The following is a 13,603-nucleotide window of genomic DNA, read 5'->3' as shown; positions in this document are numbered from 1 at the left end:
TGAATTTTTGAATTGTGGGGATCCCATATATGTGCCACTTTGACCTTGTGCTTTCCTGTTTTTTCTCTTGTGTCCCTGGACCCTTAGTTATTAAATAGTCACTCTGAGCTGTAGACTGGTAGGTCTCCATACCTATTGGTATGCAAACAGTTGTGGAGCCTTGGTCCAGCCAGGCCTTAACAAAGTAATCTGAATTGACTTAAAGGATTAGAAGTCTCAGATGTGTATATGTTATAGGTCAATTGTTTAAAAAAAAAAAAAAAAAAAAGGTCCAGAATTCTGCCTTCAGATGAAATTGTTCCTGAAAGCAAAAACAAGAACTGCTGTGATTGAAGAGTGAAAGGTGAGGGAAGGGTTGAGCAGGGGGCTGGTAGTCCATAAGGTGTTCCTTTCAGAAGGCTTAAAAGCCAGTGCCACTTGGTTTTAGGATTTACTAAAGGCCAGTGTCACCTGATTTGAAGTACTAAAAAAGCCTTGATTTTATTTTTTTTTCCACTTCGTTCTTTTGCTGTTTAACAAACAGGCCTCAGGTTTAAAATATTGTAAGTCTGTAGCACTCGTTAAAAGGAAGTAACAAGAACAGTGTGACTATTGGAGTAAGAGCTCTTCAATTTTTTTTTTTCGGAAGAGTCATTGATCTTTTTAATTTTTCTTTTTTAAAACATTCTTTGTTAGCAACTACAAGAAATGGATGAACGGAGGACTATTAAACTCAGTGAGTGTTATCGGGGATTTGCAGACTCAGAACGCAAAGTTATTCCTATCATTTCAAAATGTTTGGAAGGAATGATTCTTGCAGCAAAATCTGTTGATGAAAGAAGAGTAAGTGCTGTATAATTATCTTTGAATAAATGTGTTTGGTTTAGGTGTGTACTTTAAGTTTGTAAAACGAAAAGGGAAAGGAGTGAAGTAATCTTATGGATAGTTTATTCTAAATTGTATCTGTAGAAGAAATTATTGAAATAAGTTGGAGTAGGTTAGCACTTTGGACTCTCAGGACATTCTAAATGCTAACATTCTCATTCTTAAAAAAAGTTGTCTTTCCCTTCCCCACTAGTTTTTTCAGTTCTGCTCCAAGAGAGTAACTAAACTCTGAATCCTGTGTTACAAATTGTCGTACTACTAGGCTAGTGAAAGCTTAGGGAAAGAGAATGGTCAGACAGGCCTAGAGTTGTCAGAGTTGCCTTTAACACAGGAGTTGGCAGTCGAGCTGCATCTTAAAGGATGGGTAGTGTAGGGAGTGACGACCCATGAGGAGGAGGGAAGAAGGCATTATGAGTAGAACTCCAGAATTACAGACCTCCAAATTATCAACTCCTTGAGAAAGTGTATCTACCCACATTGTATTCTTCATCACTGATGATGGTCTAGCAGAGGCTTTTACCTGGTCATTTCTTAGTAAATGTTGATTGAGTGACCAAAAAGCATGGTTAGCAGAAACCGAGGATATGAGGGAAGAGCAAGAGAGGAGAACCAGTGTTTGTAGTGTGCCTGTTGTCTGCCACATTGTGTTTAGGCTTCACAGTAAGCCTATCAAGTTGGTATTATATTGGTGAGGCTCCTTCCTGTAACAAATAATAGAATCCTAACTTAAATTAACTTGAGCGAAGAAAAGAGGATTTTGAGCTTCTTTAACTGGGAATTCCAAGGTGCTTTTGTATTTGGATATGGCTGGATCCAAAGTTATATGCACAATATAGTTGAGTCCCTCCTCCTCTCTCTCCTCTTCCACCTTCTTCTCTGTCCTTAACACTTGGCAAATGATTCCTGGGGTGGCATTAGTGACAAAAGGAAGGTGTAACTTAAGGATGACTTTTGACTAAATGACAGACAAAATGTGCTATTAACAGAAATAGGGAACAGAGGAGGAGAGGTGGCTGGGGGTGGGGAGGAGTTTGTGGAAATAAGTATTCTATTTTAAAAGGAGTTTAAGGTGTCAGTAAACATTCAGATAGAGATGTGTTTGTCCAAAAACAACATGTAGTATTTATTTGCATGTTAAGTTTTAGGTCAACAGTATTAAACTATATTAAACTTATTTTCAGACTTGTATTTTGCTCTCACCGCTGCTTGTGAGATCTTTCCCTGTTGCTCTGTTGGCATTCTACAGTATGTCTTGAGTATATTTTATTTATGTTCACCCTTTAGATGAGTGAAAACTTTTCTACTGGTCTGTTACTTGCTTTTACAATTTAGATGTACTTTCTGCTGTTCCAAACAAAGGCCATCCCTTAAGGCAAAGCCTTTTTTTCTTTGAAACCTCTCAGAATTTTTTCTCACGTGCTACTTGTCAGTTAGGCCTTTTCTTATTGGCCAGTTAGTCCTCAGTTGAACTTCACTGGGTTAAACATATACTGAGTGAAAACATTTTATGAATATTACAGATTAATAAAGTGATATTTGTTTATAAGCTGTATATCTTTCTTTTGGGAATTAAAATATTTAGGGTTTATTACAAATTCACAGATGAAATCATTCACTTTAAACCTTTAATGATTATTATAGAACTATTTCTTTAAATTTTTATTTGTTGTTTTCTTGTAGTGGTAAAGTTTGGACAGCTAATGTAGTATTATGAGTAGTAAATAGTTTTAAAACTTAATGTTTCTTGTTTACAGGACTCTCAAATGGTGGTAGACTCCTTCAAGTCTGGATTTGAACCTCCAGGAGACTTTCCATTTGAAGATTACAGTCAGCATATTTATAGAACCATTTCTGATGGGACTATCAGTGCATCCAAACAGGAAAGTGGGAAGATGGATGCCAAAACCACAGTAGGAAAGGCCAAGGGCAAGTTGTGGCTCTTTGGAAAGAAGCCAAAGGTAAAAGTCATAACATTCTTACATGCTAATCAGGTTTTTGTTTTTTACTATGTCAGTTAAACCAATGTAGGTATTGAATGAATAATGATTTACTGTTAATGGAGGATAAATATTTTCAATTTGAATGATTCAGTTAACTTCTTGTTAGGAAACAGTTTTATACTTAAGAATAAAAAATATTACTGGATATAACATTTGGCCACCACTATAATAAGAATATTAAATCATTTGTTAATATCTACTTAAATTATATGCTTTTGAAATTTTGTTTATATATAGTTTCAGTCAGGATTTCTAAGGAAACTTTATGATCCTACTAAAAGACCACTAAAATTTACGATTCTCAATTGGAATGAATGAGCAATAATAAATTGCTCACAGCATGGTAAATGTCAAATTAGGTCTTCTAGATCATACTAGTAAAATTATTTTTATCATCCATATAAAGTTTTAATGGGAAGAATTTAAGGTTCTTGGTTAATTGAAGTTTAAAAAAAGATCCTCTGCTATGAGAATTTCGCTCTTGTTAGAACCCACCTTTTGACTGGCTATTTATATTTTATTCTTTTTTTTGATAAGCTGTTTATTTTAAATAGGTAAATCTAGCTCAGAAGGCAAGCAAATGGGATAGATAAGTGTTTTATCTTTCTTGGCAATTTAGTGATTGTGTAGTAAGGAGGATAAATAGATACTTGTAATCTGCTGTTCTGTGTTTATTATTTATAAAGTATGCTTGATTATTTTAATTATTTTTCATGATCTTGATATATGGGAGTAGATAAAATTAAAATCTAACTCAAATTATAATATACCTCTAAATATCCTTAAAGGCACAATTGTACTTAACTCAAGCTTTATTCATGTTTTTAATGAAATTGCCCAGTTGAGAGAAGTCGAGATGAGACCTTTCCCAGTCAGATCAGAGTAGGGAGGAAAGCTTAGAAATATAAGGAATACTGAAATCAGGATGAAATAGAAGCAGCCTGAGAGGAAAGCCACAAATTTAATGAAAAGTTTTTGGCTGTGCCTGGCAGTCAGTTGCGGTTGTATTATTTCACATATGACATTGCCGTTCAGATTGTTTCAGCCGTGGCTGTGGCCTCTGTCTCCCAACAAGTATGCACTGAGTGTAACGAACCAGAAATTAGAAGAACAATTTTTATCTAGGTCATATTTCTCTCTCTAACGTTATAATTTGTGTATTCTGTATCTCTAATCTCTCAGTTTATAAGAAATGATCAAATGCAGTGGTACATTTTTTAAAGTAAATTTGACTTTTTAAAATGAGCCTTTGGCAAAACTTATGTTAACCTTCTTATAACATTTTTATAGAAAACTTTGAGGTATATTCTATGAGAAGTATGTTGCCAAAAATAGAATTTTCATTTAGGAAAAAACTGCACATTTGGCTTATTGATTCCTTTCTTTATTTCCGTATTAGCCTCAGTCCCCACCCTTAACCCCTACTAGTTTATTCACATCCAGTACTCCTAACGGGTCCCAGTTTCTCACATTCTCCATTGAGCCTGTGCATTATTGTATGAATGAAATAAAAACAGGGAAGCCCAGAATTCCTTCTTTCAGAAGCCTCAAAAGAGGGGTAAGTTTAATAATGGGTTAAAATGCATGATGGCCTATTGTGTGTGTAGTGTGGCTTTTAATACTCTCCACCCTCATTATAAGGCTCTCTCCTTTAAACACATAGTTAAAAAAAACCCACAGAATTAAGTATAGCTGCCCTCAAGTTAAAAAACAACTCCTCTTTATAACATTTGAAATATTCAACCATAAAAGAATGGTATTATAAAGAGGGTGCTGGGTACAATCATATTTTAGCTATTTTTTGTTTTTGTTTTTGTGAAATCATATGTCCGCCATTGTCTTGTAATGTATTTACATTTTTAAGACTTTCAGTAATTTGTCGCAAATACTTCTGCCAATTTATAAAATACTGTTTTGCCGACAGTAACAATATTAAGCTCAATTTTAATTGCCTTACTTTTAGAAGCAATAAAACACAATTTCCAGTAGCTAATAAAAATTAAAAGATAAGCATGTTAAATATCAAGATTGTTTATGGATTGAATTAAGATAATATATTAGAAGGTACTTTGTAAATTGTAAAACCTATAAAAACACTAGATTTATTAAGTAATGTTTACTTGGAATTTGTTTTCTTGGATTAAAAAAAGGTAAATTTTTTTTACCAGAATTTTTCATTTATTCTGTTTTTAAAAAGTGGCTAGCTTTTAGCATTTATTCATTCCTGACACCACTCTGCAAATAAAAATTTTTAGAATAGTAAAAAGCAAATATTATATTCTTTCTTAGAAAAAATTATACTACTAAGGAATAAATAAGTGTTTTTCCATTATGTTAGTGAGGCTGTTTTCTCTTATGTTTGATTTAATTTAAGAGCACATTTTAAATATTCACAGCTCATAATTTAGAGACATTCGTAAGGTTTGTTTGGGCATATGAAAAACAAAGGTATGATAGGCTGCAGATAAGAAATCAGATTCTACCAATGTCATAAGAAGTATAATCATCAACAGATACCTTCATTATAGTTGGATTCTCTCTTTCCCTTCCTCCCTTTCTCCCTCCCGTCTATCCTTTCTTTCTCCCTTCATTTCTCATTTACTTTTTGTAGCCCTTCCTGTCTTCAAATTGCATCAGTTGGGTTTCTCTTTTGGCCACACGTAGCACAAGATATATTAATTTAGGGCAAGATTGCTTTATTATTTACATTTCCACGAAAACGACAGACTTAAATGGTGTTCAGTAATGCAGCGGGTCCTTTTTTGGACTTACTTTTGTCTTCTATTGACCTAATTCTGTATGTGGATGATAGTATAGGTAACTGATGACATTTTGAAAAGTCTCTGTGGATAAGCCTATAGTATACCTCAGGCATTACAGGGTGCCTGTAATCACTTTTAAAAGCCTTTAACACTTGTTTGAAAGACTTTAAGAAATCATATTTCAGATTACTATTGCCTGAATTATGAGGGGACAATTAATTCCCATGTTGCTTCTGTAAGTCAGTTTAGACAACACTAAATATTGTGTTGTTATATAAATTATTATGAGAAATTACTACTTTGTTGTCATACTTTTGTAATTGTTTACGCATCCTACATATTGAGTCTGCCAGGCCCAGTCATAGTACTCTTATAGTCATAGGGTTATGAAGTAAATGTAATCCTATGGAAAAACAGTTTAGGCAGGTAGAGCTGTGAACCCTTGAGAGAGACACTTAAATGTGTGGCATCTTTATTCTTACTGAGTAAGTTCATGGGTACAACTGCAGAGCTTAACACTGTTTGCTTGGTCATTATTTGTTTTATTTTCATATATTTCTTTAATCCTAAATATTAATACATTGTTTTTATAGGGGCCTATTTGTAGAAGGCCAGAACCCTCCCAGTTTCATCATTAGTTTCCATGCAAGATAGAATGACAGATGAGTTAGGGGATTGGGGGATGAAGCAGGGTGGAAGGCTTATAACAACTTTGGAGTTGAGAAATTTCTTTCTGTTTTGTTTGGTACTTGGTAGTGTACTAGATATTATTTCTAAATTAACTCATATAGATGTTTTCCTTCCACTTAAGAGTTTTCTCAATATAGGCAAATCAGAAAAAGGAGGAAGATATGCTTTAATAAGCCAATTTATGAGTTTTTACATGGATTAGAATGTATTTTTCAGTCCATTAAGCTTGCAAAATAAGTCTTGAGACTTCTTAAAGCTAAGTTTTACCATTCTATTCAGAAACTCTTGTTTTTAGGCTATTTTTGTTGGAGGTTTTTTTCTTAGATACCTATTTTTTGTCTTTTCTAAAACAACAAAAAAAAAACTTTTTTAAAGAAAGATTAGTATGTATGGTTCCCACTAACAGAAAGGATATGAAAAATATTGGATTACTGTTTTTTAGTTTAACAGTGTTACCATTAGAACTTTTCTGAGGGACCAAGGGTATAATTTCCTTCTGTGACTTCAGATTGTAACTTTTAATGGATATTTGGGGGCATACCTAAACTTAGCCAGTTAATATACACACTAATGTAACTGCTTCATTTGAGCTTCACTGAGTAGTTCACTGAGTACCTTTTTTTAAGTAACAGATTTATCTGGCAGTAAATCTGTGTTTATGTCTAAATTAGTAATAATTTTGAGCTCCAAGTTCTTCTAAGCTTTTCTTTCCAGAGTACAGTTCTCAGGATTTTGGCCTGTGTTTAAATGAAATAACAGCTAATAATTTTAATTGTTTAACTGACACTCTTTTTTAGCTCCATTGTTTGTTTACTAAGGTATAGTGCGTATATGAAAATTTCTAGGTATAGTCATGATAATTGTGTGTGAGAGCAAGATTTTTTTGTATTGACCATCTATTTCTTTTTCAAAAAAAGGCCAAAAAATGTAGTGTTTTTATAAAGAACTTGATTTTTTGTATCCCCAAATCTGAGATTAATGACTGTAAATTTATTTTCTAATTAATAAGAAAGCTAGCTTAGCTGAAAAATGAAACATTTATTTCAGCCATAGTTATCTTAATGTTTTCTCTAAAATATGTTAATATAGAAATGAAAAATATAATTTGCATCACTTAGAAATTTCACTGATGAAAATTATCATATAAGACACACCAAATTCAAATATATTATGTATTTTGTTTCTTGTTCATATATAATTTTGTTCTGGTAACATTTAATGAAGACAGTGAATATCTGTCTTTAAACCTTTATTTCCTCAGCAGGTGTTTTGTCATACGTAGTGAAACAAGTTGTGCTTTTTGTTTTCTGAAACTACTGACAGTCTAAAGAATGTTAAGCTTAATTTGGAAAGATAATGGATAACAAATGTCATCTTTTCTTATCGTCATGACCATTTATACATATGGCCAATTCATCATAGATAAGGGGTAGATATTTTTGTCAGATATTTATTAAAATTCGTTCCTATTTTTTATGTAAAATTCTGCCTGACATCCCTCGACCCTCTCTAAAACATCATGATTTAGAAAACAGGGAAAAATAAAAAATTTTTTAGAGGCTTACAACACCAAATGTGATCAGTGTGAAGATTAACTTTGTAAGTCTCCACTGCCGGTTCTGGGCAGGAGAACGTGTGTGTGCGCGTGGTGTCTGTGTCTGTGCGCCTGTGTGGTTTAAGTTGCTATAGCTGTAGATGCAGTGCCAGTTGCAGAATCCTACTAACCCACAGAACACGGACGTGGGTCCATTACGCATGTGGTATATATACCGTATGTGCGAGCACGCTGGTTGCTCTCTTCAGAATGTGTGTCATTTCATGTTTTCAGAAAGAATAAATCTTAACTTTATAAAAATTAAGGCTTTATTTTTAGTGTTGCTTTTTTGAGCACATGGATTTAAGAATAAAAACTGAAAAATAGAAACTTTATTTTTAAAGCGAAGTTCAACCTGTATCTTTGTGTCTTTTAGGAAATACTGTGGGAAACTTGAGTCTGGGTAACTCATTTATTAATTATTTTGATGATAAAAAACAAACCTAAAACTACGAAAGTATAAATGTTTCCCTCACCTAATTATGACACATTTAAATTCAGAACCATAGTTTGAACTATAAAAATTCAGATAATGGTATTTTGCTTATTGCATTTCTCAATATTTCACATAGGATTTCTTTTAAAATGGCAAATATTAGAGCTTTCATATTCAGCTTTTCAAGTACTAGTATTTTGAGAATGAAGAGCTATATAAGTAAAATCTATTTACATAAAAGTTCTCTTAAAAGAAAAAATGCATTACCGAAAGAAGGATTACCATTTCCTTTTGAGTTTTAATTAGTTAAAATTAGAAAATATCTGCCCATTATCATCAGTGTATGCTTTTTTTTGCAAGCTTCTTACTTTCCCAAAATGTGCTTAAAATTGTTTTTCTGGCATAATTATTTGGATTGTGAAATGTACATGATTTATTTTAATATTGTGAAAAAAATATAGGTTATTGCATCTTCTGTATTATTATTCATGTGAATAATTTACCATTTCTTTCTGTTTTCCATTGAACTATTCAGTGGTCGGTGAAGATGGTAAGCCCTATGTGCTGATCTCTATATTATGCCAACATTAAGTAATCTCAAAACATTGTTTTGTTTAATTTAAAACAAGCTGCAGAGTACATCTACACATTTTCACCTTGTATGTGTTTTTTCTTTTTATAATTTAATCCATATTCTAGCATATACCAGTATCTCTTGATGTTACAAGATTTGAAAATAATGTGGTTAACTGTAGTCAACCCATTAAATTCTTAAATGTTATTGGGTAGAGTCCTTGTCATGTTAGAGAAGAGAATAAAATTATTGTTAAATATTATTTTTAAAGTTACATGGTAGAACAGAAGTTTAAGTTTTACGCAGAAGAGAAATTTAACAAAAATGATTCTTATACCCCCTTCAAGAAAAGCTTATAAATTTGATTTTTAGTTTATCACAAGAATCATTACTTTTCCAAAAGTAAAGATAATTTTCCTACCAATTTCATTATGGAGTTGGTGCTATATATGTGTATAGTTTTTGCACTGTTGAAAGAGAACAGAAGCACAGATAATCTAAAGTTGTGTGTGTGTATGTGTGTGTGTGTTTGAAATGTTCCTGTGTACATTTATTTCAACCAAATTAATGGAATTACATTATGAAAACTTGACCCATAAATTATTGGTGCTTATGTAGTTTCTCTTTTTTTTGGAAAATAGACCACTCTTTCAGACTGTTGCAATTGGTCCTTTATGAATTCCCTTGTAGCAGGAGAGGTTGTTAAATACCTCAGAGGGCTTTTCTTACATCCAGAAGAAATAGAATGAGTGTAATTCTCATATTCTATGTAAGAATATGTTATAATGTCAAAATGGGGTATTAAAAGTGCAAGTGCTAAGATATTTTAATAAACTTGAGAACAAGGTTTGACTAGGGATAAATGGAAATCTGGACAATTTACTTGTAGGTAATGGTGACTTGATGACTTTATTGTATTACCAAAAAAAGTGTTGAAATAAATTTAATTTCATTAAATAACTTTTCAAAACTTTTGGAATTTTTTTTTTTTTTAAATATAAATGAGGAAGTTTTATCTTTGGCACATATTGTAATAGTTTCAAAACCTGTACCCCAAATTGGATTAAATCTGACAATTTATGTTGAGAATTGACCAGTAAATTTAGAGGTACCTCATATAGAAAATTCTACTATACCTTTATTTAGGTCAGATTTGCCTGACTGACAGATTTTTATTCTTTGTGGACTGGAAGATGGAAAAAACAAACAGACTTAGCATGCCCTACTTTTTCTAGTCAGGCTTGTCGAATGCCCATAATGTGCATACCACTGGGGATAGATTCTAGGAATTCTGTTATGAATTAAATGTTACACTTGATTATGGCTCCTCTTAAAAGTGAGGTTTTTTTCCTCTCTCTCTCTCTTTTTGTATAAGTAAAGCATTCTTATAGATGGTGAAATAAAGCTATTTGCAATATGTTATAGACATAAGTGGCCCAAAGAAAAGAGTGCCCATGTACATTTGTTTTGGGGTTCATTTCAGCAACACTTTAAAAATTGTGGTTGTATATTTTTAAAATCAACATTTGGAAAAGAAAAATGAAGTATGATGTCATCAATTTTTGGAGCATATAAAAACTTAAGTAAATACAAGTATATTAAATGGAATCAATAGTTGGTAACATTGATTCTATTGAGTAATCTTTAATAGCATAAGCTAAAGTAGCTGATTAAAATAACATTTAAGGGAAATAATAACATTTAAGAGGAGAAAGACATAATTTAAGTCAGGGTTTTATATCCAAATGCTGGCACTTTTTCTTAAATTTCATAGTTTCTTAAATATCAAAGCATTAAAAATTTTCAAACATCAAGCATCCTTCCTAAAGAAGAATTATACCTTTCTTTCAGAAACAACTGAGGTTATGTTATTTGGTTGTACAAAAGGATAAGTGAAAGTAGACTCCATATTGGAATATAATTTCTACTTTCATTTCACTCAGTGGATAGTTCTTTTTTTTTTTAATGATCAGATATGTTTTGATTCTGAGTAATGGTTTAAACTAACCTTTCAAAGACTATATGCAATGTAAAGTATATTTTATTAATTAGATTCCCTTTATGAGGTAAGTTGCTTACTGAACTGAAATTATATAAACTCTTATTTTCAGTTTGAATATTTGTAATATTCTGAATGTCATAGCAATGGGTTTGATTTGGGAATGTGGTGATATGTTATATATAAAATAGTTTTTTGTATAAATGAGCAATGTCATGTGTTTCCATGTTGTTGTTGTTGCTGTAAGAAGGTTCGTAGGTATTCATTTTAACTCTGCCGAGACTTGAAAATGATGTGATACTGGTCGTTACCAGTTCTGTATCTGGTGATTTTTTTTTTTTTTTTTTTTTTACCTCTTCTGTGTCATTGTTTTATAAAATGACTGAAATTTGAACTGTTTCTTTAATTCAGTTGTTTGAATTAATGTACACACACATTTATGTAGTTTTTTTTTTTTAATGGATTGTTTGGGGCTAATTTGAATTTTTATATTGTCGATTTATTAAAAAATTTTTTTTTCTTGAAAATGTCTTTTATAATGATACAGATTCCCTTTTCAGGGTCCAGCACTAGAAGATTTCAGTCATCTACCACCCGAACAGAGACGTAAAAAACTACAGCAACGCATTGATGAACTTAACAGAGAACTACAAAAAGAATCAGACCAAAAGTATTTTCCTCTCTACCATTATTATTCCTTTCAGGGTCTACTTTGAATGATGTGTTTAAATGTGACATATATAAGGTTTAAAAAGCATACATTGTAGTTGAAATATCTTTTGAGGGGAAAATATATTCCTAAATTCGAAAAATTTCATGGTAGCCATGTTGCAATTAAAAATGACATGTTAGGGAATTTTAGTTGCTGATTTTTATTAGATGCTAATAGTGTCTATGTGTGCCTTTCAAAAATTTGCAAAACAGCTTGGTGATTCATTATCAGGAATAGTTAAACCAACACTAGCCACCTCCTACACTTTGATAAATTTTCCTTTTGTATTAACTGAGTTTAATAGCAACCTGAGGCTCTAATTTTGTTTGCAACAAAACATGTTGGCAAACAGTGCTTGATTACTCTTTGCTTCGTGTTTGTTCACTTACAGCTTTAAGATTTTTTTTGTTTATTTTTAGCAAAAATGTCTTTTTAGGTCTATATTTTTAATTAAGGTAGAAGAGCTATGAAAGGGCTATTTACAATGGATTGGTGGCTTATTGTCTACAGTAAAGATAAAATTGGGGCTTCAACTCTAACATGAACAATGGCAGTTTTGATGTAGAGAATTGTGTATCAGGTAGAGAATTGTGTATCAGGTATGATCATAAATTAAATATTGCAATATTAGTACAGTTTTTAAAGTCAAAATATTTCTTACTAGAGCAACATGTACTCTCTGGAAAATTATAAAATTTAATCTGATATTTGGTATTTACCATATGTAATAAACTATGTCAGGGCTATAGAAGATATAAAAATGAATAAAACATAGTCCCTGATTCTAAGAGGTTCACATTCTAGTTTTGGGAAAAGAAGACTCTAAAACAATTAAGTTTTACACAAACTGAATTGCAATGGCTGGCTAATTGATGTGTAAATAAAATGTCAGTAGTTCCTGGGTGGTGCAAACAGTTGAGCACTTGGCTACTAACTGAAAGGCTGGTGGTTGGAGCCTTTCCAGAGGCTTCTCAGGAAAAAGTCCCCGCGATCTACTTCTGAAAGATCACAGCCCTGGAAAACTCCGTGGAGCGCAGCTCTACTCTGGCACACGTGGGCTTGCTTTGAGTTGAAGTCAACTTGATGACAGCTGATTTGGTTTTTTAAAGGGGAACCTAGAGGAAAGAATGATGAGTTTCTTTCTACTGGAGTAATTTAAGAAAGACTTCACTGGAAGGGGGTTAGGGAAGAGGGAGAGTAGTGGCATAGGACAGTAATGTTTTTGGAGGGATTATTAGGTACTAGGCACCGAGCTAGGCATTTTACATGGTGTATGTCATTGAATTCTTCCAAATAGCTCTCTGAGGTGGTTGTTTCTGTATATAAATAAACAGAGTCAAATAAATATATAATTTGTCTAAGATGGTAAATATCAGAGTTGACATCCAAACACTAGCCAGTTTGTCTCCAGAGCATTGGAATTGGACCTTGATGGAAGAAGATTTTGCCAGTTAAAGAAGGGGGGGAGGGGGCAGGAGTAGTAACATTCAGGGAAAAGGGGCGGGGAAAAAAAGCCACAGAAATGTAAATGTTCTTGCCATGACCTGGAATCAGCTCTAATCCAGGGAGACTCGATTAGAAATTATGTGGATTGGAATGGCAGAAGATAATGATAAAAAGGTATAGCATGAATTATAAAAAGTGTTGAATGCTTTTCCATGGCGTTCCATAGGTATGGGGAGCTGCCAAAAGTTGTTGAGAGAGGGGGTGATATTATCACCTCTGTATTCTAAAGAAAGGTAATTGAAAGCCGTGTGAAGAGTCGAGTAAATGGGAAAGAGATTGGAGGAAGAGAGATCAGTTAGGGGACTTTTTAATAATCCAGGTAAGAGATGATGAGAACCTAAATTAGGACATGGAAATAGAAAGGAGTAAATTTGAGAATAATTTCAAAGGCATTAGTGGGTTAGCCTTTTTACCTGGTTGATTTCTGAGAAAAGTGGAGGAGTTTAAAAAAAAAAAAAAAGTTTAT

General features: G+C 32.6%; 1 protein-coding gene across 2 annotated transcripts in view; it reads left to right on the top strand.

The window, feature by feature from the left end:
* FNBP1L (formin binding protein 1 like) overlaps positions 1–13,603 on the top strand; it is a 113,551-nt gene that overhangs the window by 90,196 nt on the left and 9,752 nt on the right. For both annotated transcript variants that reach the window (XM_049879752.1, XM_049879750.1), the window contains exons 8-10: positions 676–822; positions 2,619–2,822; positions 11,480–11,589. In XM_049879752.1, the coding sequence (XP_049735709.1) occupies positions 676–822; positions 2,619–2,822; positions 11,480–11,589 (461 nt within the window). The remainder of the gene's footprint in view (positions 1–675; positions 823–2,618; positions 2,823–11,479; positions 11,590–13,603) is intronic.

This window comes from Elephas maximus, chromosome 3 (assembly GCF_024166365.1).
Source record: "Elephas maximus indicus isolate mEleMax1 chromosome 3, mEleMax1 primary haplotype, whole genome shotgun sequence".
Taxonomy (NCBI): Eukaryota; Metazoa; Chordata; class Mammalia; order Proboscidea; family Elephantidae; genus Elephas; species Elephas maximus.
The sequence above is the reverse complement of the archived record's forward strand: the minus strand, read 5'-3'. Positions and strand labels throughout refer to the sequence as shown.